At 43.4% G+C, this 26,167-nt stretch overlaps 1 protein-coding gene across 4 annotated transcripts in view; it reads left to right on the forward strand.

Moving 5' to 3' along the window:
- The window catches only part of sema5bb (sema domain, seven thrombospondin repeats (type 1 and type 1-like), transmembrane domain (TM) and short cytoplasmic domain, (semaphorin) 5Bb), a 42,593-nt gene that overhangs the window by 10,750 nt on the left and 5,676 nt on the right, over positions 1–26,167 (forward strand). For 3 of the 4 annotated variants that reach the window (XM_028981505.1, XM_028981506.1, XM_028981508.1), the window contains 13 exons: positions 6,215–6,428; positions 9,256–9,355; positions 9,445–9,490; positions 13,501–13,563; positions 14,749–14,847; positions 15,058–15,271; positions 15,439–15,724; positions 17,502–17,637; positions 17,747–17,954; positions 19,739–19,946; positions 24,112–24,229; positions 25,092–25,273; positions 25,968–26,111. In XM_028981505.1, the coding sequence (XP_028837338.1) occupies positions 6,257–6,428; positions 9,256–9,355; positions 9,445–9,490; positions 13,501–13,563; positions 14,749–14,847; positions 15,058–15,271; positions 15,439–15,724; positions 17,502–17,637; positions 17,747–17,954; positions 19,739–19,946; positions 24,112–24,229; positions 25,092–25,273; positions 25,968–26,111 (1,976 nt within the window). In that variant the 5' untranslated portion in view covers positions 6,215–6,256. Of the gene's footprint in view, positions 1–1,780; positions 2,007–6,214; positions 6,429–9,255; positions 9,356–9,444; positions 9,491–13,500; positions 13,564–14,748; positions 14,848–15,057; positions 15,272–15,438; positions 15,725–17,501; positions 17,638–17,746; positions 17,955–19,738; positions 19,947–24,111; positions 24,230–25,091; positions 25,274–25,967; positions 26,112–26,167 lie in introns of those variants that run through there. The other variant, XM_028981507.1, reaches the window with a different exon arrangement.

Below are 26,167 nucleotides of genomic sequence, written 5' to 3' on the forward strand. Positions count from 1 at the left end.
AGATGTTTTCAGTACCCAACATTGTTATCGGTAACATGCATTTTTCTGAATCACACTGGGGGGAGGTAGTAGCCTAGTGGGTAACACACTCGCCTATGAACCAGAAGACCCGGGTTCGAATCCCACTTACTACCATTGTGTCCCTGAGCAAGACACTTAACCCTGAGTTGCTCCAGGGGGGGACTGTCCCTGTAACTACTGATTGTAAGTCGCTCTGGATAAGGTCGTCTGATAAATGCTCTAAATGTAAATGTAAATCACTGTTACATGTATTGCCTTGCATCCCAACCCTGTTTGGACATGATCCCCATTGTTGCCAGACGTACAATAATTATCGTCTTTGTACCATAATTTTACACTCTGTAAAACATACAATAATTAATTACCCAGATCCCATAATGTACAATGATTTACCCCTTCAAGTCATGGCTTAATTATTTAATTAGCACAACAAGGTACAAATTCATCTGGCTGCACAGACATACTTGGCTTGTGCCTTTACAGCCAATCAAACCACAATGTGACACGTGGTGACACACAAAGTAAATAAACGTGGATTTGCATGCCGGAGTTGCAATTACGGAAGATGCAAAGAGTAAACATATGCAACATTGCCATCAGATTTACAGAAATGATTTGGAGACCCCAGTTTTACTGGGTGGTTAAAGCCTATAGCTGGCACGAACAGTCAAGCGTTCTGTCACTGGTACAACCTGTAAAATGATGTTCTGGGCTGTAAAACTTGCATTATACACTATAATATGTGCACAGTCCATCATGATATGCAGATTTTGCATGTGTAAGATTATTTTTCTCAAAATACGCTAATTTTAAGATGCTGGTACGATTTAGGATCTGGCTACTGTGATTATCCCTCTCTCTTGCTTTCCTTGCTCTTTCTCTGCATCTTTCGCTCTCGCTCGCTCTCCCCATTCTCAAGTTCATTTAGCTTTCAAGTGGTTCAGGGAACGGTTTTCTTTTGTGACCCCACTTTTTATACAGAAAAGAATTTGGGAGTGAACCCCCCTCCCCCCTCACCTTCCCCATTATTGGAACTGCCTGTTCTCTCCCCTGCTGGGGATTTTTTACAGTGGGTAACACTGCCCTTACTGGCTCTTGGACTCCTCTGCTCTTCTACTGTACCCAGATGACTGTAAGTTTGTACTACATGTATATGTCAATGCATAAATCATGTTTAAATCAGGAACACGCTGTGGTTTGTGCTGAACTGCGCAGTGACCCCAGGTTTCTTACGTTAAAACTGGGATTACGTCACCCACTCCCCACGCTCTCACAGGAGATTTCCCGACTTGATTCAACATGCACCACGATGTGCCCACATCGTAACACACTGCCATAGTGTAGCTGGGGCTGTTGTTGCAGTGAGGTGTTTACTTTATGATTTATTGACAGACTCGCCTGTGACAAGCACCGAGGACTAAAACGTATTTGGCATTGGCAGCGATTTTCTTTCTTTGCCTGCACTGACTGCGGGTCAGAGTTGGTGAAACATGCATGAGCCACAGGACGAGTTTAAGTTTGCAGAAAGGAGTGAATTTAGCATAAAAATGCTGTGATTAATTCTGATTGAGTTTTTCCTTTAAGTAGGTTGGCTGGTTAACCACGAAAATGCCTGGTATGGATCAGTCTTTTAGTCAGCGCACCTGAATCTTGTCTTCTTCTTCCCATCTTTCATTTCTGGCCTTTCAATTCTCTTTGAAATATGCACACACACACACACACACACACACACACACTAATAATTATGAGGAGCAGAGCTCAGCAATTGGCCAGAGCTCAGGGGATAGTTGAGCGCGGACTCCCAGACGCTCTGCATCTTTAATGCTTTATTATGGATTAGCAGCGAGGCCTCATGTTATACCGCTGTGTTTATGAGGCAGGGTGGGGTGAGATTAGTTATCTTCCTAATAATGTGTTTAGTGGACTCTGTTGAAGGGCACGGACAGGAGCTGAAGGGATTCGGTCCAGCCAAACCAGAGACTCAGGTACAAACATACACGTACATTGTATTATAAAACATTTTATTCCATAGAAGCTTAATTTTTGTGAATTATAAATTGTTTACTATGCAGTATGAGTTGTTTGTAGAGTTCCAGTATCCGTGAAGAGGTGTACCGCAAATATCCATTTCCTGTCATTAGGTTGTCTACCTCAGTGTTATGAATATGTAAGTCATGAATTATGAATGTGTATGTGCTTTTAAATGTAAAACCGTTGTCCTACATAATACATAATGCAGTTGGGTTTGTGTATTTGTGTTGCCAGTGACCGGAATGCCCAAATCCGTCTCTGTCAGATATATTTAATACATGTGCCACTGTAAGGAATCAACGGGTTTTGGGTTCAAATCCCGAACCGCATAGGTGCCACTGAGGTGCCCTGGTGTGGCCACACACTGAAACTCAGCTGCCTTTCACGCTGCCTTCTGCTAACTAAGGGTGATGGGTTAAATGCAGAGGACACATTTTGTTGTGTGCACCATGTGCTGCACTTTAATTTAATTTAATTTTACATTAAAACAAAAACCTGTGTGCCGTTGATAATCCGTAATCCATTTTCCACATTGAGTTCAACACAGGTTGTTTTTTTTTTTTTTTTGCTTCTCCCAAAAAAAATGTCATTGGATAAGAGCATGATGAATCAGGGAACAGACTGAAACGAACCAATCAGGAAGTGATCATATGTGCATCATCATTTTTGTTTGTCCATACCTCAACACAACCCTGTAGCTGTGTAAAGCCATGCATGTAAAACATAAAATGTGTTGATGCAGACGTGGCCTCGGTGATCTGTCAGTCAGGGTCCTCGGCCCACACAGGGGCTAGCCTTATCAGTCAGGCCGGATCACAGAGGCCCCTGGACTGGCCCCTAACCCTTCACTCCAGGGGCCCAGGCAGGACCAATTGTGAGGAATGTTTCGAGTGTGTGTGTGTGTGTGCATGGAGCAAAGAGGGGAAGGGATGTCAATCCTGTCCCAGTCCCACTTTACTAAATGCATCCTCAGGGCAGGGTCAGGCTAGCATTAGCATTTGTTCGCTACCACTATAATAGTGAATAAGTGTCAGCTCAGCTTTGGCTGTCTCATTTTTAACAATAACAAAAAAACAAACGTAGAAGCCGAACGAACGCATCACACTTACTGTGAATATTAGGGTCCGGAATTGCCCTCGGAATCTTTTGGAAAGCTGGTTAACTGGTTACAGGTATTGTTGTAAAACCGACATTTTTCTTCTGGGGGAGAAGAGCGGGCTCGGGGCTTTTTTGGCGGTATCGATCGCAAAATTCATAAAGGGATGGATATTTTAGTTCCTCTGCCGCTGGTGCTCAGGGGGAGAGTGCGGGATTTGGCAGCATTCCCTCCTGGCCGCGTCTGACTCTTACTTTCACTGAAAGGATCAATATTTGTTTTCTGGAGGAATGCAGAATGAGTCCCATTAGACAGGCTCCCGTAGTGGAGGTTGAAGGTCAGGCGCTCCCTCTGCACATTTTCGCTCTCTCCGTCTCTTCCTTGTAATAGTGAATTAAAAACACAAAAGCCCCACTGTGAGGAGTTTGCGGGGCTTTTAGGGAACTTTGTCCCACCTGCACGGCTCATCGTTTCATTCTGAATTCCTGCTGCACTTTCTACTTCAGGTTTTGGGCTCCTAAGTGTGTCTCAAATGTGAGTGCGCTTCAGACGTGCGTTGGCCACTGGCTGCATGAAACGAGAGCTTAATCTTTAAGCTGCGCCTTCTAATGTTGCTCAACACTGCTGCATAAAATAGGTTGTTTACCTCTTGAGGTGCATGCTTATGAAATTATAAATGTGAAAGGTCTTTGTTCTGAGCTGTGAGCCTGTATGGGCAAGGAGAGCAGAATTTGGCAGTGCTGCAGCGAATGCTTGTCATGCCTCGTGTGATGGCGGTGTGTTTGCACAAAATAGTTGATGTATGATTATTACAAATTCGAATGAATGTCACAGATGATGGGAAGTGTTTAAACGTCGCGCTTTTAGCTCTGCATCTGTTACACAGAGGAAGTTGTGTCGTGTGTTTCTACTTGAGGAAAACAGCTCATTTTAAAGAAAACGTTCATGAGGACGGAGATATTGTTGTCCCACATATCGAAAACATTGCCTTAGAGATGATTTCCCTCTTATTCCTCAGATATTTATGCTCAGAATTTTCAGAACGTTTCATCTCATGAAAATGGCTAACTTTGCTACTTCTTCTTTTCCCGTAACTATTTTGCCTCTGTTCTTGGTCTGTTTCTTGCCTTTGGGGTGTTACTGTTGCATCTACAGAACATTCCGCTGCTGACATGGTGCATTGTGCAACTGTGGCTCGGACATTGTATCAGTCTAAAGTACACTTGGAACTTTCCCATACCTACAAGCGAGTGTGAGTGTGTGTTTTCATCTACTTGTGAATAGTCCTGCTTTTTCTCAGGCCAGCCCTGAAAACCTGTCATCGGTTAATACATTTATTTCGCCCATCCCAGCATTGATTCATGAATCAGTCGGTTTCACAGCCGCATTCACTCGTTTCGCCCCCACCCGGGCTCCCCGTGCCCACCTACACAGCTTCCCATTCGTGCTGATATCATTCTTCCATCGTTCCTTCCCTTTCTTTCACTCTGCCATTCAAACCCATCCATTCAGCCGACCATCCGGCCCAGTCCTTCGTCACGGCCCTGAATGCCCCTCATCTTTACAGGGCATTCGATTATGCATAACCCCTGTCCCAAACACACACACACTCGCACTCACACTCTCTCTGTGGGAGCAGCCCTCAGAGACAGTATTAGCGGGATTTTAGGGAGTTTGGGTCTTTGAGCTTCATTAGACATGGTCAACTTGTGAGTGCGTCTGTGTGGAGGGGGTGCTGAGCGAGGCGAGCGGGAGGGCGAGGGCGAGCGAGAGCGCGCTGTGCAGAATTAGACATGGTCTGGCGTTAAGCCGGCCAGGCTGTTGATAGACTGGAGAGTCAGTGGGAGAGTTCAGCCGCCCGTAGGAGACTGTAAAGCCTCATTAGTTCAATTTGTGTGCGTATGTGAGTTTCTTACTTGTGTGTTTGTGTATATTTATGGATTACTTTTTGTGTGTCGAAATGGAGGCGCTAAAAGAAACGGGAGTAAAGGGGCAATGTTTGAACCCCACTAAAATATAAATACAAAGTGCACACATACTCTCAGAGAGTTTTGATTCATTGACTCACAAAGTCTTTGCTCAGCTCACCGGTCCAATCACAACAGAGCGAATGTGTCCTGCAGGACTCGACACACAATGAGCCTGTGTTCACTTTTGGATGGGTCTCCACTGTGTCAGGGGTTCAGGGGTGTTAGCCTTGTCCCCCAGGTCCCAGACCAGTTCATCCTTAATGTATTTGGGGGTTTGGTTACATTCACAGGTCAGGGACTGAGTTCAGTACTCCGCTCCAGAGCAGGAATACCGCGAACACCGTGCATTCCTGAATTTGCATTCAGCCAAAGCCTTGGACTAATCTATGCTTTCGTTGCGGGCTGTTCATTAAAATAAACACACTTTACTCCAGAAGTAGTCCACTTCAGTGTCTGGGAAACCTGCCTCATGTTTTATCCTTTTGTTCCCTGACTCCCGTCTCGATAGAAGAGAACATTTGAAGGACCTTTGCAATAATGCATCCACAGAATTGTTAACATTGGGGTTTTCTTTATTTCATTTTCTGCTTGTTTTACGTGAGGAGGCGACGCAATTCAGAGTGAGTCACAGATAAAAGGCAGCAGGTATTGTCTGGTTGTGTAAGATCTGATCGGCTGCAGCACGCCGTCAACAGCTGCTTAACCCTGAACAGGCCAGAGTGTGTTATCAGCGAGACGCTGTCCAGACGCCATGCCAGAAACACGGGTCTGGATGCCCTGCAGAGTGTAAACCGTGTGGCTATCTCTGACCCCGAGTCACACACTTCTACTAATCTAACCCTTACACAGCAATACAAATCTAAGCCATAAAATGACATTTGAGTGAATTTAGTGCAATTAGGTTGTCATGAAGGACCAGCACGTTATTGTGTGCATTGATGTATGCTTACACACACGTGAAAGACTGAGAGACAGGTTTTTGGTAAACATTTAAAACATGATCTTGCAATTTAGAAATTAATGATAACTCAGTATGTTGTTTGCTGTGCTGACACAGGCTTTTCTGACCTCTCTTCTCTCATCTTTCTCTATCCAGTCTTTCTCCAGGTGAGGGGACGTGGTGATCTGAGCCGTAGCCATGAAGCTGGTGGATGTGGCCCCATCTTCCCGTGGTGTGCTCTTCTTTACCTTATCCCTGCACCTTGCTCTATCCCAGAATCCTTTGCCCCCATCCACTCTGGACCGGGGCACTGACCATCTGCCCCCAGTGGACTGTAACCGTCAGCAACATCCTGTCATCTCGCACTCAGGTAGTCACAGGCAGTGGGTTACTGCATTCACAACAGAAACCTTACAGCGCATTACAGTGAAGTGTAACAATATCATGACATACATTTACTCTGCCTGTCGAGTGGTAATTGCATACATAAGATGATGTGTTAAATTTTAACCTCTTCAACAAAACAACAAATAAAAAATTCACACTCATGATGTTCCCTCTCCTTCAATCAGACAATGGTCATGATTTTCCAATAGTCCTGAAAGAGTGTTGAACATTTTTTCATTCACTCATGTTAATGGGAATCTCTTGAACCTGGATATAATGTTGATAGGAAATGTAAAGAGAGGCGACTCCAAAGAACAAATATTGCCTGTCATAGTCTCCATAGAGTTGATTTTTCTAAACATTTGACTGGCGGTATACATTAAATCATCTATCCAGTGTTCTCCTCCAGACTGTCATTCATGTAAGTTTCTGTGCAGAAGGGTGTCGGCCAAATGGCATAAATGCAAATGTAGGTTTTTATGTTCTACAGGCTCAGACCCACTGTAATGTGTTAGACACAGTGAAAGAGGCAGCAGGATTTCTGAGTCTTTTCCTGCGGATAAATGGTTTGGTTGCTGAGTCTCTTGACCATTAAGCCACTACTAGCCGTGAATATAAATAGCAACCTGCAACCGATGGAGCAGCATGTAAAGTTACTACGGGTTTCTTCAGAGTCTGAGGACTGGCTATTATAACGCACAAAACTGAGACCTGGTCAGATGATTACTTCATAATAGATTATATTAAATCACTATATGAATTCATGTCAAAATGAGTCAATGAACATAGACATCTAATCGGCTTGCAGCCTCAGATCCCCGATTGTGATCTTTTCAGACCAGGACAGAGGTAAAAGTCTGCGAAAGAATGATCTGAGCCTTGCAGAATTTTTAAAATGTAGTCGTTTGGAAACCATCACGTTAGTTGAGACTAATGACCTGATGTTGATTGTTTACCATTTGAGAGAGGAGTTGAGGATGCATTAAAAACTGGAGGTGAGCGTGTGTCCTTTCTCTGAGTGTGTGTTTGGTTTTGTGTGATAAGTGTGCTGATTTACTGTCCCCCAGGCGACAGTCAGGTCGTGTGGAGAGTCTTATATTTCACGAGCTGAGGGTTTTATTCACCCCCACACCCTAAAACTGTAGAACAGCAATTATCAAGGGATGAGGAGTCTACACACATACAACAGCACACTCACACACACACACGCACACACACCATGCATCCGACTACAGGCTCAAGCACATACTTCCATTCACATATTAAAAAGAGCACGCTCAGTCATATACGTACATATTTCACATGAATAATTCTTCCAAGTGGGTTCAGTTTCTCTCTGTGATCCAGAGATCTTACAATTATTCATTATGGGGACAGTCCCCTGGAGGCAATTCAGGGTTACATGTCTTACTCAGAGACACAGGGGCCATGAGTGGCGTTTTAACTTGTAACTCTATGCTCATCAAGGTGATAGACAAGTTGTTACCTACTAGGCTATTTGTCCATCTGTTCCTGCTATTCAAGGCACGGACAGGAGACCCCCCTCTCCACCAAGCAGAGGGGACACTGTCAAAACATGAGCACATATACTACAATTTTCTCATGCAAAAATAACTATAACGTAATCACGACAGCTTGGAATTTGGAGAGGTGAGAACCATATGGCCGTAATGGCCATATGGCATTTTAGGTGAAATTGAGATATATGGTGTATAAAGAAATGTGTTTTTAAAAGATAAAGTCAACAAGATTAAAATATGTTGGGTTTTTTGGTTTTTGCTTTCCTGTGAAGTTGGCAAAATGTCACTTACGCCCATTTGGTTCTCACCCCTCTCTATGTTTGCGTCCAGCAATGGTTTATTTAAACATGTTTTTTCTTTGTTCAATAAAGGATATTCAATCCAAGAACTGAATATATTTTAGTTTCATTCAGCGAAGCTTTAATCCACTTGTTCGATTATTTTTCCTCCCTCTCTTATCCTTTGTTTTCACTCTTTCACTCATTCCTTAGTTCTGCCACTGCTTTCTATTTCTCTCCCTCCTTCTCTTTTATTCTCCTTTGTATTCTTCTTTCTCTCCTTGTGCGTAGCTGCAGTAATTTGCAGCGTGGGGGAGGACGGTAGCTCTGTGTGGGATTAGTTTTCTGCGGACTTTGTTTTGACTGAATGCCACGTCCCGTTAAGATAACGTGCATTGTGCAACCCACCGTCATTGTTACGGCCACTGGTGCTCCTGAGCATATAGTGACCTTGTCCCCTCCAACACTCGCAGGCATGCGCACGACCATGCTGATTTTACAGTTGCTAATTGGGCCATGCAGGTACTGTACAGGAGGGGGGGTTTGTGTGTGAGTTGCAGCAGAATTGAGGTCAGAACTGAACATGTGTTTGCATGGTTTGATCTTGATGTGGCTGGATGTGCCCATCAAGGTTCTCACACACAGGAGAAGAAAGAGCTGACACAGACTACAGGCACTAGAAAAAGACCATTTGCCAAAGTTACATAGGACTTTCTCCTTATTAGAAATGGTAAACAAGAAAGTGCCACTAAGTGGTAAATAGCAGACACAGGGGAAAGCACATGTGATATATTTGATGTGACATTTGCAAAGATGTCTGGTGTGTGTTTTATTTGTGTTTTATTTAGAGTCAAATACAGACATATTGAGACATTTGGACTTCACTAAGATATAAATCCAAGCACAGAAGCAAGCACATTCGAAATCAGCTTCTCTCACCCACTCTACCATCTTCTCCTCTGATGGTTTCATTTTCTATGTTCAACCTTTTTTCTTATTCTTCCCTCTCTAGCCCTGAGCTCCTGGATTTCCAGTTTCTCCCTGGCTGGAGTGAATGACTACTCTCAGCTGGCCCTCGATGTCTCCAGAAACCAGCTCATAGTGGGAGCCAGGTAACACACACGTGTTACCCACACACACAGTTGTGCTTGAAGTGTTTATTGTGAGTGTAAACACTATTTCTCTCCTCCCGTCTGTGCAGAAATTACCTCTTCAGACTGAGCTTGAGTAACGTCTCCCTTCTGCAGGTAAGCAGAGCCATCTCAGAATACACACACACTCACACACAAGCACTGTTTTTATACAACTCCACTTCTAGTGTAAGCTGTTTCATCTTAGGCCAACTCCCAGTTTTGACTGAAAGTCAGCCCTCTGAGATGTAAGATATTTATGATGCACTCTGGACATAGCAGGGGGGTTGAAATCGCACACATGTTCAATTCACCCAGACGTCCACCTGCATGAAGAAGCCCTGAGATAGCATGTACCTGTCACTGACAGAGAGCATGACACAAGGCCTGAATGTGGTGTGTGTATGTGTGCGTGTGTGTTGGGGGGGGCTATATCTCTGTGATAGGGTCTTTCCTCACCAGAGCACAAGATCTAGGACGTCAGATGTGTGTTTGCTTTGGCAAGCATCACACATCAGTGAGACTCATCCATACATTCAGTTTCCTCTGTCCCTGCTTCACACGCACACACATACCCACAGAATCTGTCCTTCACAGACACTCGTGAAAAGAGCAGCCATGCAGAAACCATGTACAGAGCAGGATTTGATACTTTCAGCTTTTGTTGACACTCTCAGCCCACAGATCTGCTTTAGCGTCTTTGAAACAACAGGAGTTACTGTGTAGGCCTGCATGTGTGGGATAACACACACACTCTCACATACACACACACACACCGGCCAGACTGGAGTAGCAGTGCTGTGACAGAGAAATAGTGTGTGTATGTGTGTATAGGTGTGATTGCACTGGGCAAAAAAAAACGCTTCAAATGGAAAGTTTGCAAAGGAAAAAAATTACCCTGCAAAGAGGGTGATTTCTGATTTACTTTGACCCCCCAACTTATCTTGTGCCTTCCTACATACACCCACACATAGACTAAAACACGCAAACTGTACCAAGTAATAAAAGTCTCATTAATCTACGGTGAAGACAGCACCACGATCAGCCGTCTCCCCTGAAAACTGGACACGGTTCCTTAGCAGGGAGCCATTAAAGACTGTTATTTTATCCATAGGGGATTATTTTCATCCCGATAACTCCTTGCTTTCACTTACAAATGAACTGCATGAATATAAATATTGCTTTTTCGCACTCCTGCACCATGCACTCAGCTCACGTGCTATCAGTAATTCTTGTTTCTGCTGTTCGCTCAGAGGGGAGCAAATCCGCACTGATGAAGCCCGGTGGTTGAGCAGGGTTGAGATGGAGAGTGTGGCGGTGAGAAAACACAGCCTGCAGGGCATCCCAAGGTCGCCGACCTCTGACCTCTGTGGCAGTTTGTCATGTAGGAAGTGTCTTCCACAGAATTCACAGTTGAAAGACTCTGCCTCCCTCTGTTTACTGCTTGGCAAGAAAAATGAGACTGGATTCGTCCAGATTACAGTTCAAACATCTCCGCCCATCTCCTCCATTTCTTATTAAGGAGTTGGGAGGCAGGGCTTCAGTTTGAAAGCAAAGAAACAACAGTGACATGTAAAAGGTCACTTCTTATACAATAATACCAAGTAAATTTGTGACACTGACCATGTTTGACTGCAAAACCTTTCCCAAGAATTCACAATATTCCTTATCATGGAATATCAACCTTTGTACAACCTGGTGGAATCCAAGCAGCTCAGGGGCGTGTTGTAATTAAAGCAAACTAGGATAACGTCTGAAGTTCATTAAACTCACAAAATTTACTAAAACAGTTTTTTTTTATATAAATAGGAATTCGTTAAAAATTCATCAGTGAACCCTGCTGTGCACGTGTGTTTTTATCCCGTGATAGCTTTGTGATTATTCATGTGTATGTGAACGTATGTGTGTGTGTGTGTGTGTGTGTGTGTGTGTGCCCGTGTTGTGAATGTGTTTGTGAATGTGTTGTGTCCCCATCCCCCTAATCAGCGCGGGTCTGCTCCTGATTGAATTTCCTCAGCCCTTTAATGAATCGTCCTGCTGCTCACATTCATTTCGGCTGAGATAATTAATCTGCTGCACCCGCACCCTGCACTGGGACCCCTCTCGCTCATGAAAAAAGGTTGCGCTAGGACTCATCGGGTTGAGAGACCGATAGACATCTGAACAGATTGCAGACAGGAGCACTGTAAAGAGCCAGCGTGGTTTACCTCGTTACCTATTACCCGGCTGCCATCGCCCTTATCATGTGACCTTTAAATCCTCTGAGTGGGATGTTTCTGAAGACACGCACACACACTTTCCTAACCTAGCCCTATAGAATGTAGCCTATTTACAACAACTAGTACTCCTGCTCAAAAATAAAGGAAAGAAAAGGAAAACAGGGGGAGGACAGGAGGAATAGATGGAGGAAGAATGTCATTAGCACCATTCTTCTTTGGAGGCCAGGGGCGTTGGTTGGGAGGATAAATGGTAGAAAGGATGGTGAGAAAGAGTGATGAAGCTGAAAAGGAAAACGGACGAAAGAGTTGCCTCGGTTAAAGGGCATGGACAGGCCGGCTGGGCAGGCCCATTGTGAGAAAGAAGTTTTTAAAAAGCTCAGTGGTGAATCAACCTTTTCCCGTCCTGAAAGACGAAGTGTTGCGCGGTTCCTTAATAAGACCTGGCCCCGCAGCGCCATTCGGTCTTTCATACAGGTTTTATTTTGCTCTCCTCCTCTTTTCCATCCCCTTGACCCTGTTGTTCTTTGTTTGCCATTGTTCTGCCTGTCCATTGAAAGCTGAAGATTTAGTGGAGTCTGATTTGTGCTGTGGATGGGTACGTGTGAGTTTAAATGACAATAAGCAGCAAAGTATCACTCAACCTTTTAGCTGCCATGTAAAATATCTGCTAAACCAACAATACGGTCATTGGTTAAGGGTATTCACTTTTCACACTTTTTAGCAAATTCTGACACTGTATAAGCAGAACCAAACATAATTAAAATCTGTAGATGTGTGTTTGTGTGTGTGTGTGTTGTACTATTAAGTTTATGAGTGTTTTTTTTTTATTTCCCTTCTTGCACTTTATTACACATTTGAAGGTCTCTGCACACACACACACACACATACACACACACACACTGCATCAGCTAAGTGAACAAAATTAAATTGCTGTGTTGCCCTCAATTGCAGAATGCACATGACAGTAACTCCTGAAAAGGGCTGCTGTATATTGAAACGACTTTCTTTTTTAAGACTCTGTCCTCAGGCTGTAATTTAACAAATAGACACACACTTAAAGCAAGATGTCTGATTGTCCTGTTTAGAGAATGCTGATTCTCCGCCATGTCATCAGAGTCAACAGAAAATTCAGGCTGTAGAGGGTTTAAACGATGTTAAGGCATTCATTTTGTTAGTTTGCTGTTGCTGCCCTAGGCCAGTCGCATTAAGATTCTTCTCCTGGGGTCATTTAGCAGAGAAGTCCTGCCTCTTTCCGCGTCTGTCTGGTGAGAGGGAGAAGAATGGGAGGCCTGCATCTTAAATGAATTCATGTGTCTGTCTGCCTGTCCTGTGGAATACCGAGCATTCTGCTTCACTCGTTCACGTCTTCTAGCCAAAAACATGCGTCTGTCTGCCACTGTGTGTTCTGCACAGCCAGGCTGATCTGAAATGAAAGTCTTTTAATTACAGCAGAGTGGATGGATATGAAGACGCAATTATTCTGAATGCAATTGCAGTTTGTTTAGTAGTCTGAAGCTAGTTTGGGGGGATCACAGTGTCAAAGAGGAAAAGAAATGGCTCTGTGCCGAGTGCATACAGTGAGTGTCAGGTTCATTTACGAGACACGGATGGGACTCTCTCAAAAGTGAACTGTGGGTAATTAAAGCCAGATGAGGTCATTGCAAGGTAATGCCATTGTCAATGGATTGCTGCAGCTTGAAAATAAACAGCAGCATTAACATTCAAGTGACACGTTCTTCTGCAAAGTGAGTGTTGTTTACCTGCGAAAACTCATCTCAGAGCAAACGGGTAAACAGGGTGAAGCTGGTTGCTCCGTCCTGGCCACCTGTAATCACACTGGTGCAGACGGGATCTTTTTCATTGCATTGGCTCCATTCTGACTCTGGTCGGTGTGTTGTGGTTTCTCAGGCTGAGGAATGGCGTGCTGAGGATGACACCAGGAGGTCCTGTCGAAGCAAAGGCAAGAGCGAGGTAAGAATGAAGACACAGGGGCTCACTGGGTACAACCAGGGCCCCTTTTCTAGATCTATAAACGGTCAGTAAAGCACCACTAAATCTATAAAAAAACTTCTTAAATGACCAGCCTTTAAACTTTATCACATCTCATCTTGGGCTCTCCAAATAAAGTGTGAACAATGATTCACATCCTATTTAACCCAGTTTCATTGCTTTTATTTCTCTCATTCATTAGCTATTCATAACCACTGAATCCAGACCTGGGTCACGGCTTCCAGAGCCCATCCAGGGATGTATTAAAAAAAAACAAATTCTGATAAAATTCACACAGTCGATCACACCTTCCCACATTTGGACAATAGTCGCCAATCTGACTGGTGTGCATGCGTTTGGGTGGCAGGAGGCAACATTCAAAAGATACACACACACAAAAGATACACAGGGGCAGTGGTGGCCTAGCGGGGCAGTGGTGACCTAGCGGTTAAGGAAGCGGCCCCGTAATCAGAAGGTTGCCGGTTCGAATCCCGATCCGCCAAGGTGCCACTGAGGTGCCACTGAGCAAAGCACCGTCCCCACACACTGCTCCCCGGGCGCCGGTCATGGCTGCCCACTGCTCACTCAGGGTGATGGGTTAAATGCAGAGGACAAATTTCACTGTGTGCACTGTGTGCTGTGCTGCTGTGTATTACATGTGACAATCACTTCACTTTATTATTATTATTATTTATTATTATTTAAAGGCAGAGCCTCGATTCGAACTCATGACTGCCATGCCAGTGTGAGGTCACACTTTTATTTCATTGATTAATTTCACATTCAAGTTCAGATTTTTGGTTTAAATTTTGACATAGTATTTGAGGCAAGCCAGGTAAAGCAGAAATTCCCTGGGGTCAGAAATGCCTGACAAGATTTGGTCAAAGTACATCAATAGTGAAGCCCATACAGCACGGTAGATCTGCTAGATCTCAAGCTATGGGTGGAGATGGGGGTGCATAACATTTCTAGTGATGTCATAACAGGCTCAAAACCAGAAATACCTGAATATTCCCATGTTTGCTGATTTATGGAGTCCATAAAACTGCCTGTTCATTTTTTATCATATGCCCCGTGCAATGAGGGGTGTCCAATGTTACGCTGTAGTCTACAGAGTAGTTCTGTCAATGATGTCTCCTCTGAAACATTTTTTGTTTTCACCTGCAGGAGGTGTGCCAGAATTATGTCCGGGTCTTGCTTCTCAGTGGGAAGAAAATATTTACCTGCGGCACCAACGCCTTTACCCCAATCTGCACCACCCGCCAGGTGAGCAGAGCAGGAGAGCATTGGCCAGTTGAAGGTGCTTTGCAAATGATGTATCGATCAGATGTATTGATGTTATGTGATCATTCAGCAGTCAAAAGCTTCTTAGTTCCACAAAAGAGACAGTTTTATGGATTAATAAATAGACTGATAACCTGTTGGTAATTCAAGATTTCATACTGATTAAATTGTTCTGATCCTGTTGTTTATCAGATTGGGAACCTCAGTAAAATCTTTGAAACGGTAAATGGAGTTGCTCGTTGCCCTTATGACCCACGGCATAATTCCACCACCATGGTAACGGAAAGAGGGGAGCTGTACTCCGCCACAGTCATCGACTTCTCTGGCCGAGACCCCGTCATTTACCGTAGCCTTGGCAACATGCCCACTCTACGAAGTGCCCAGTATAACTCAAAGTGGCTGAACGGTTGGTATAAACACGCATTTGACCTATGTTGGAAGCTCTTCTGCTCTTAGTGTAATTATGAGCTTAAGTAAATACTGCATTGCTCTGCCTGTTAAAATGATCTTGAGAGCAAGCAAGCATGACTCATTATGAATATCTTTTCTTAAAAAGCATTTTTCTCTCTTTAGAACCACACTTTGTCTCGGTTTACGAAGTCGGCCGCTTTGCCTACTTCTTCCTGCGTGAGAATGCCGTGGAGTATGACTGTGGAAAGACAGTGTTTTCACGGGTGGCACGGGTCTGCAAGAATGATGTAGGGGGCCGCTTCCTCCTGGAGGACACCTGGACCACTTTTATGAAGGCGCGGCTCAACTGCTCACGCTCTGGGGACATCCCCTTCTACTACCATGAACTGCAGAGTACCTTCTACCTGCCAGAGCAGGACCTCATCTATGGAGTCTTCACCACCAACGTGTATGTGCACTTGTACTGCATTCACATCTACTCCGATATCTCATCATTCTCATGCCAAGATGACTCCAAGATCTCTTCCCCCAGTCAGGTTCCTGAGAAAACTGTCACTGCCTGTGTAGAATCTTCAGTGCCAGTCAGAACATGTTAATCCATGACCAGAAATGTGCCAGTTAAAACAAGTCCATCTGTTCAGTTCAATGTCAGGGTGAGCTCAAGCTTTCCTGGAAGTGCTTTTAGGTTTAATATGCAGCAATTTGGCACACCTGAGGTACACGAGGTGCCATAAATCTATAGAGTTTTTAAACAGTAGATTTGTAGATAAGTATAACCACATATCAATTCACTTTTTAATTTACTTTTACTTTTTTAATCAGGCTTTCTCTTGTTTAAACAGAGTGATCATGTCATATTCACCTCTAGAGGCAGTGGGTCAGGATGATATTTAGACACGATCATGTCACGCTGCCATGAAGGATGCTGCTGCAAATAAAAAAAATATAGTTTATTACCAAAACAGAACCTGACTAGAGGCTACATATGAAACTGGGTAAATAAAATGTTAGAATAAGCAATAAACAAAGCACACTGAGCTTGATATTGAAGTGAGGAACAAATGGGGCAATATAATGGGGCAACATATGCGACTAAAAAATAAGAATAAACAAACAGGTATTCTAAAAAGTATTAACAGTGGCCACTAGTGGGAGGCAGCTGCTGATACACTATCATCACATGGCAAAATAATAAGCAAATTGAACTGCCAGAGATATGGGGCAGAGGGTCACGATCATGTCACGCTGTGATCATGTCCAGTGCTAATGGAAATTCTGCATGTACACAAGCAAGAAAGCAGTGGTTTTGAGTGAGTTTGTGTGATGAGTTACAGAGTGTACCCAGCATGCAACAGTGAAAAAGGACAGGGTTAGCACACTGAAGACTGATGATGGACTGTTTACTCTTCTGTCGGTCTGGGACAGATTGATTTTGTTATTTTTAAACATTTTCCCTGGCCTGTGTGCTTTCCCTTTCTTCTGTTGACCTTTGACCCCTGTGCCAGACTGCCATCTTTACTTCAGGCCATAATTAGCCAGCTCATCTCTGACCAGAAGATTGAAGGGTCACTAAGGTTTTGGCAGGGTCACACTGCGGTTCCCCTTTAATTACTGCTCTGTGTGTGTGTGTGTGTGAGAGAGAGAGAGAAAGACCTGAGGTGCACACTATTGAGTTATGGCCGGAAAAGACGCCTTTATGGATAATATCTCCCTCTGTCTAGTATTAAATATGAGAGGTTGTGTACTTGCGATTTTGACCCTGATTTCTCAGAGGAAACGTCCCACACTGTGAAGCCCAATTATTCAGTTAAACGCCACATGTCTGTAGTGAACTGGATAACAGTCTTAGACAGTCAGGCTAGCCCTGGAGTTTTAAATGGCCTCTCGATAAAATGCATGAGTGCAAGGAGTGGATGCTGGCTGGCTGAAATCTGCTACCCATATACCCGGTCTGGCCTCTGCAGCCAAAATAAACACTCTGCGCCCGGGCTGCTGTAATACCTGCCCATCTGGCCAGGCATACATATGTGATATGAGGGGCACATTTAAATAGGAGCCTACTGTGTATTTTTATTATTTTTTTTTTTGTGGTAGTGTGGTCAGGGATGGTTTTTTGCAAGGGGTGCTCTTACATAATGTACTATTTAGACGGCTTCCACCTAAACCAGCTTCATTCTTTTTCTCTCCTTTTCTGTCACTACATTTATTTATTTATTTCTCTACAGAAACAGTATAGCAGCCTCTGCAGTCTGTGCATATAACCTCAGCGCCATCACCCAGGCCTTCAATGGACCTTTTCGTTTCCAGGAAACCCCACGCAGCAGCTGGCTATCCACGCCTAACCCCACCCCCAACTTCCAGGTGCGAGAACCAAATACATGTACACACGTACAGATGATCGTTTGAACCTGCTTTATTTTAAACTCCTCTTGCACTCGTCATCATTCCGCCCCTCCTGTTTTGTCTGTAGTGTGGTACAGTAGGTGATGTTGGTCCCGGGGCGAATTTGACTGAGCGCAGTCTGCAGGATGCTCAGCGCCTCTTCCTTATGAGTGATGTTGTGCAGCCCATCGCCACAGAGCCTCTGGTGTCCCAGGACAACATACGTTTCTCCAAATTGGCAGTGGATATCGTTCAGGGCCGAGACACTCTCTACCATGTCATGTACATTGGCACAGGTCTGGAAGGAGCTTCCATTTATTATCAATATGTATTTCAACTTCTTAGATTGCACAGGTATTATTTACAAAAAATGCCACTGAGTGCAGCACTACGTGTTAAGTGTGTGACTTGTTCACTAGTGTTAGGTCAAAGGATTTGATCTTTTAATGTTTTCACATTAATGTATTGACAGGCCTGTGTTTCATTCAGAATGAGTAGAGTTTTTGAGAGATGCCAGTAATCAGGCTTCAACTATTTTTAACAACATCATTAAAGATTGTGTTCTGGTGACAGAAATAATTACACACCAATAAAAAGTTAGTTTCTCTTTAAATGGACGATTAACACGTAGCCTGGTTTGAAAACTGTGGCCTGTATGGTTATTCAGAAGGGGGTCCATTAGGAACAAGATGGGCACTGGTCAATGGTGCTGGTCCATGTAGTTTAAGATGTTAAATTTCAATAGCAAGGATTATTCAGGAGTGTATACTCTAAAGCCATTGGCCTCCGACCTTCTGGTGTGTGCTGAGTTTGAGTTATTTAACTTATCTGGTTAAAATTAGCCACATGTTTTTCCAGTATAGTCATTAGAAATATGCATGTTCAAAAGGCTGCAACTTAGCAGTCTGTTACTCTGCACATACAAAGTACATACAGTGCATCCGGAAAGAATTCATATTCACAGCACATCACTTTTTCCAAATTTTGTTATGTTACAGTCTTTTTCCAAAATAGATTAAATTCATGTATCCCCTAAGAATTCTACAAACAACACCCCATGTTGACAACATGAATAAAGGTTACTTGAGAATTTGGCAAATTTAATAAAAATAAAAAAGAGAAAGCTCAGCTGAGCTCAGGTGGATCCTTGAGATGTTTCTGCAGCTTAACTAGAGTCCGCCTGTGGAAAACACAGTTGATTGGACCTGATTTGGAAAGGCACACACATCTCTATATAAGATCCTACAGTGGACAGTTCATGTCAGAGCACAAACCAAGCATGAAGTTAAAGGTATTGTCTGTAGACCACGAGACAGGAGTGTCTCAAGACACAAATCTGAGAAAGGTTACAGAAAATTTTCTGCTGCCTTGAAGGTCCCAATGAGCACAGTGGCCTCCATTATCTGTAAGCAGAAGAAGTTCAAAACCACCAGGATTCTTCGTAGAGCCGGCTGGCCACCTAAACGGAGCAATCGGAGGTGAAGGTTTTTAGTCAGGGAGGTGACCAAGAACCCAATGGCTACTCTGCCAGAGTTCTAGAGGTTCTCTGTGGACAGAGGAGTACCTTCTAGAAGGACAACCATCTCTGCAGCAATCCATCAATCAGGCCTGTGTGGTACAGCGGCAGACGGAAGCCACTCTTGGTAAAAAGCACATGGCAGCCTGCCTGGAGTTTGCCAAAAGGCACCTTAAGGACTCTCAGACCATGAGAAACAAAACTCTCTGGTCTGATTACGCAAAGATTGAACTCTTTGCTGTGAATGTCAGGCGCCACATTTGCAGGAAATCAGGCACCGGTCATCACCAGGACAATACCTGCTGTGGGGATGTTTTTCAGCTGCAGGGAGCACTGAGGTGATGGTTCATCTTTCAGCTGGACAACAACCCTAAACACACAGCCAAGATATCAAAGCAGTGGCCATTGTGGGGTTTTGTGTGTGGCATAAGAAAACGCTGAAAAAGTAATGTGCTTTTTGGATGCACTGTACATGGCCAGTGTTTATAATGAATGGCTGGTGAGTGCTACAGTACTTGCTGTATGTATGGCGTTGATTTGGTTCATTTGTTTCTATCCAAATAGAATATGGCACTATCATCAAAGCCCTGTCCACAACGAATAAGAGCCTGCATGGGTGTTACTTAGAGGAGATGAAGCTCCTCCCACCTGGGAAGCTGGAGCCAATCCTCAACTTGCAGATCCTGCAGAGTGACAGGTCACTGTTTGTGGGACTGAGAAGTAGAGTGCTGAAGATTCCATTGGCAAGATGTTCAAACTACGAAAGTCAGGAGTGAGTCTACTGATACATACAGACACACACATTAGATACACACTCACACACATCATATGACTTAATTGACTCAACCATGCTTACTTCTAACTTCAGCAGGTTTCTGTTTCTACACAAATGTCCAGTCTGTGATCACTCTAAAAAAGTATAATAACGATGTAGTGCTGATAACTGTCTTAAATTGAGCCAATTTTGAAGCGAAGGTCCTTGAATGACTGACTGAATGAATGAACCTATTCAGGACTCCAAAGGTTGTAATTAAAAACATAAGAAAGAACGTTCTGTTAGACTGTGTAAACAAATCAAATATCATAGGGGTTCTTCAAATAGATATTTGTACTACATGGTTATCAACTTAGTAATCACTGAATCATTCTGATGATTTATAGCATTTCGTACCATGTGGTACTTTGAAATACATAAGATTAATTATTGAAAGTGGCCTTGTTTGTGTAGTATAATAGTCAATACCAACACATTAATATTTGGCAGAAACTCACTTTTGTTCAGTGGGTTGTTTTGGGCCACTGATTGGACAATTTATTTTCCTTAACATGGTGTCTGACATTTAGTATTTAGTCCCTGTTATCCATCCTTTAACAAGATGACCAATGTCTGTTGATGGAGAGCAATAATGCCACCACCACATTTTAGGGATGTTATTTTCCTGAGGAACAGGCTGTTAAATGCCACCTCAGCAAAATAAAACCCCTCAAATCCCCATCTGGTGATTTGCTTTCCCTAATAAAACCCTGCAGTGGAGAATGGGGAGGTGGGACGATGGGGTCTGAATTACATGCATTATGTAGCGGAAGTCCCTGCTTCTTTATTCAGTAAACAACACCTCTGTAATTCCAGATTGGTGCTTTTCCTTTTCCAAATAATATCAATAATGGAACATGAGGGACATTTTTAAAACATTCAGAATATATATATATATATGTGTGTGTGTGTGTGTGTGTGACTTGGACTGAAGCTAATTAGCTGTCAGACCCCAGAGTTAAAACCTCAGCATCATATTGTACAGCCCCTAGAAAGGATTTATGGCTGGGAGCTGCCGCCAGTGTGTCAGGGGGGAGCCAAAACACACAGTCGTAAATAAGGACCCCCCTCCGATTATTTAAAGAGCCAAGGTGGGGGAAATGGCACAGGGGGCAGTAATTGGCAAGTGGGGGTATTTATTGCAGGTCAGACTTTATTTTTCAGCCACCCTGGAATGAGAGCAATGTAATCGCGTGATACTATGTTCTTCAGAAAAACATAATATTTCCTAGATTTGAAAAAAAAAATTGTCTCCAGGACAAGGTGAAACACAACTCATATACATCAAAGTACTTTTTCATATTTTGGTCCACTTCTTTTTTTTAATCCCCATTGAAGAGATTCACATTAGAGGATTAGTTCCTCCATGTGAGGTGGGTGTCACTGTCTATTTCCACTGAAAGAAATGAGAGAGAAGGCGGGAGAGGAAGGATGGTGATGGAGATGAGGGTGAAGAGGGTTGGCATGTGGCCAGGTAGTGACTTTTTTTTTTTTTTCTACTGGAATATTCCGCCTGTCAGGCGAGCCTAAGTGGATTCTGTGATTAGCTGACGTGGGTGTTTAAGATTCAGAAAGCCACTCTTTGTGATGCCACCCAGGTCAAAAGCATACTCAAGGTATTTCAACCGCTCTGTGTCGAAATTACTCGCGACCACAGTGAACCTGGTGGTGTTATTTTGCATAAATTATTATTCTACTTCACATTATTTTGAATAAATATCACCTTCATTAATTCACAATTGTGAGTGACATTTTACATCAGATCGCTTTCAAGTGTGTAGAAGTAGTTATAAATATGTATAGGCTTGTTCTCATCAACATTTAATACGCCTTTGAGATTTCTCCCTTAAATTCATCACTGGAAGTGACCTATAGATCGACTTTGTTCCCAGATTCATTAATTTGTCATTGAAGCCGTCTCTTCTGAACCTAAATAGAGAACATGTAGAGACTCAAAGACACTTGACTTTGATTATACCACAGTCAGTTTCATCCTCTCACTGGCTCATTGGTTGAGCAGTAGACCAAGAGCGCTGGTGTCACACAATATTAGCACTGCATCCCTGTAAATAATCCCACAATCCAAAGTCACGAGCATCTGCAACCTCTCTGCAGCCAACAGCTGTAGCTGTGTTGTTAGTCCCATTCAAGTGAATGTGACATCTCAAGAGCGCCTTGAAGGGATTTGCGATGTGGAGCTGATTAGATTTTCCTGCTGAAAGGTCAAGGTCACTGTGAAGGGGAACGGCTACCTGTTGTGAGTGAAGCCTGCAATTTGCTTGGCTCTGCAGCTGATTGCCTGTGCAACTTCTATGACTCTTTGTTGATCATATTCATATTTCAGTACATTACAGAATCACACCGAGCCAATAATAAAAAAAAATTAACTTGGCAGTGCATACATTGTATTTTATGAGTATATGTGAAATGTATGTTGACTGAAACTGAAATTCAGTGAATATCAGGATTTAAACCGTGGTCAAAATTCAGTTTGAATACGGTTGTTCTGAGCTATGGTGCTCAGGCTTGTTCCTGAACCCACTGCACACCACCAGCACTGACACTGAATGGCAGAGCATTAAATCTGCTCTACGATTACTATTAGTAGGGATCTTTGTCTGCCTTTTTTAACCTACCGATGTGTGTGGAGAAGCTGATTGTACATTTTTTCTGCCATTTTGTTTGACATCTCAGCTGCACAGGCACTAAGGTTGAAAGAAATGTCACGATTACCTTTTGCTGCTCAGACTTGATGACAATAAGGTTGGCAGGCGTGGTGGTGTTAAACCTGGTGCAGTGTGTACGCTGCTGTCTTGAATTAAGGTTGACACAGCGGAACACAGAGATGGAAGACTGTAGCGACTCTGACGAGATGGGCTTAAACTGAGCGTAACTTCGTGTTTAAAGTCTGGCTGGATGTTTCATGTCCATCAAAGCCCTGCAGATGTGCCATGGCTTGTAAGTCGACTTCACTCACGTTTTCATTACTGGAGTAAGTGGCTTGGGTGTGAAGAAAAACAGTGAGGAAATATTGATTAATGGGGTATCAGAAAGTTGTCAGCCTTTCTCCCTTCCTCATCCTGTCCTATGATCCGTCTTATCCCTGTCTCTATCTCCCTCGCGTTCTCATGGCTGCGTAAGGGTCCTCTGGTTGTCAGATTTATGACTGCAGCAGAATAAACAGAATTGCACCAGAAAGGTGGAGGGATGTTGGGCGAGAGAGAGAGACAGCAAGGCTGTCAAGGAAGAAGTGATCTTCAGAAGTCACCCGCTGTTTTCGCCATTCACTTGTTCCCAAGGGAGCAAAACCGCCAGCTGAGACCCTCTACTGTGACTGCTAACAGGGTGGGGACTCATTTTCCAGAAGTCTTCTAAAGACTTCTGTCAACAGTCCCCCCCTCTCTCCTCTCCCACTACACAGAGCAGCAGCCTGGTCACACGCAAGTAAACACCAACACGAACAGCCCTCCTCTCTCCCTGCAGCAGGACTCAGGCGTCTGGTCGAGCGCTGTGCCTGTCTTCACACGCCTGTCTTCCGGGGCCCTGCCGTCAGACAGCAGCTCAGACAGCTTTATTTCATTAACGGGGTTGCACTTTAATTAGTCTCTTGTAAGCTGGTGCTGTGTTTCCCACCGAAGCCTCAACACGTGTGTTTGGCAGAGGGAGGTGTTTGCTGGAATGAGATCCGAATGAGATGCTTGATAAGTGCAGGAATGTGGCTGTCTGTTTTGTTTTCCCGTTTGGTTTAATCTTACGCACTATCAGTACCAGTCGGCCTGTGTTTTATGATTCTGGAACTGCGTGTGTGTCGGAGATGCCTGTCTGGGTGTGTTGTGTCTCTATGTGATGCGATGCGATGCAATGTCTACATGGTGTGAGTGTAGCTGGATTTACGAACGCCATGCAGACACCACATTTTTTCTAGGTCAACTTTTACATATGACAGTACACACAACATAAAATATCATATATAAAATAAAAGTGTGTCTTCTATCTTAAATTACACCTGTATAAGTTATGTGGTTCAGATTTATTAATCTAGTTCATAAACAGTATGTTTTTGTGTGTTCGAGAGAGAGAGAGAGAGAGAGAGAGTACTAAATGGACCTCTGCATTTTCTCAGGGACTGCCTGTGGGCAAGAGACCCATACTGTGGCTGGGACAGGATGCAGAGACGCTGCACCACCATAGAGGATTGTTCCAACATGAGTCAGTGGACACAAAACATCACTGAGTGTCCTGTAAGTCAGAAATGCACAGCACACATACACACTGTGTTAATGAGCCTGTTAATAAGGTTTTGGTAATGCTTTATTATGGTCTTTTATTGGCATAATTAAGTTAAAAGTTCTAGATCATTTCTATGGTTTCTTCAAATTATTTTTGTAACGAGTTTGAATACCAAAATGGTGCTTTTCATGAAGCTGCAGTTGTCTACACACTGAATGAAAGCACTAAACCCACTTACATCGCCAATAAATAACAGAGCTGCACTCGAACACACTAAGCACAACACAAATCAGTCTGGGTGCAGGGTGCTGTTCCCCCGACAGCATATCAGTACACAATGTACGTCTTCTGAGTCATTTGGAAATGAATACAGCTGAACAAGATGGTCCTGCGGGGTAGTTTGCTATTGCTTTACTTTCCTCCCCTCCCAGCTACAACTGACTAGAGATTAGTCTTTTCTTATTCACTTGTTTCCAAGATTAATTCCATCTGATTTTTGCGAATCATGTCCATGACAATACGTATTTTTCTGGGTAGGGAACAATGGTCTAATTTTCAACCCAACATTAGATTTTATATTAGTTCAGCACACAGGGAAAATGCTGATAGAAATTCTACAAAACCAGACTTTTGCAAACAAGTTTTAAAATTTAATGAAAAGGTGTTTGAGTAATATCTTATATTTTATTGTACTATGTTGCTTGATAGCCATCAACAGCCGGAACCAAATTCCAACTGTGTGTGCTAATACATCATGATAACATGATGGTTCATATAGTACACACCTTCAAAATGAATGTTTCTGAAGTCTTCCATCAGTAATCAGGTTCAAGCTTATGTTGTTTCATTCTTCTTTCTGTTTTGGTTTGTTAGGTACAGAACCTCACACAAGATGGAGCCTTTGGCCCTTGGGCACCATGGCAAACCTGTAACCATGATGATGGAGAAGGCAACAGCATGTGCATGTGCCGCTCCCGGACCTGCAACAATCCCACCCCCCAGTGTGGAGGCGCCAAGTGTGAGGGTCCAATCATAGAAGTGGGAAACTGTTCCAGGTAAAAAAATAAGCTACCTGAACAACTCATCCAATGCTATTTGCACATCTGAATAGAATCTGAATCAGAAGAATCAGCATCAGAATATCTTTATTTTCATTCTAACAAGTACAACAAAATCCCTGAGCTGGAGAGGTATTATAGAATACTGTGTGTAAAAAAAGCTATTTTAAAAAGAATACATATACTAATATAATACAAAATAGGATATAGAATCTAAAATTAAGGGGTGAGGTAGAAACCTTAATACCACAGTAATGCCACTATTTTTCTCCTCAGTGGCGGATAAAGATACAGTCTGCATGGTTATAAAGAATCGCACTTGGATTATCCAATTACAGAAGAGCAGTTTTCTTCTGATACTGCTCCTTCTCTGTGATTGGCTGAGTGTCTTAGGGTGAGAGTACAGGGTGCTGACAGAAATTATGCCGTGTTCCATTTGAAGCTCCAATTAAATCAGGAAATGTGTTCAATTGCATCTCGGCACTTAAGCAAATTAAAGAAATGTTTTATAATGTCAGATTCTGCCACGGCCAGGCAGGCATCTTCTCACACGGAAAACACACCCGCGCTCTCAGTAATAAATATTCATGAACTAAGTAAAGCTTCACTCTACTACAGTCTGCAGCTGCTAGTACACAACGTCCTCATAGGGTACAAACAGAAATGAAGAGAACATCATTTCTTAATGCAGAAACGGGGGCTGGACACCATGGTCATCATGGTCACAGTGCAGCACCTCCTGTGGGATTGGGTTCGAGGTTCGACAGCGGTCCTGTAACAACCCCTCCCCACGACACGGAGGACGAGTGTGTGTAGGCCAGGGCCGAGAAGAAAGGTGTGTTTTTAATCTTGTTTGTGTGCATGCAATATGATCTTTATAATATGTGGATA

The sequence above is a fragment of the Denticeps clupeoides genome, chromosome 5, assembly GCF_900700375.1.
Source record: "Denticeps clupeoides chromosome 5, fDenClu1.1, whole genome shotgun sequence".
Taxonomy (NCBI): Eukaryota; Metazoa; Chordata; class Actinopteri; order Clupeiformes; family Denticipitidae; genus Denticeps; species Denticeps clupeoides.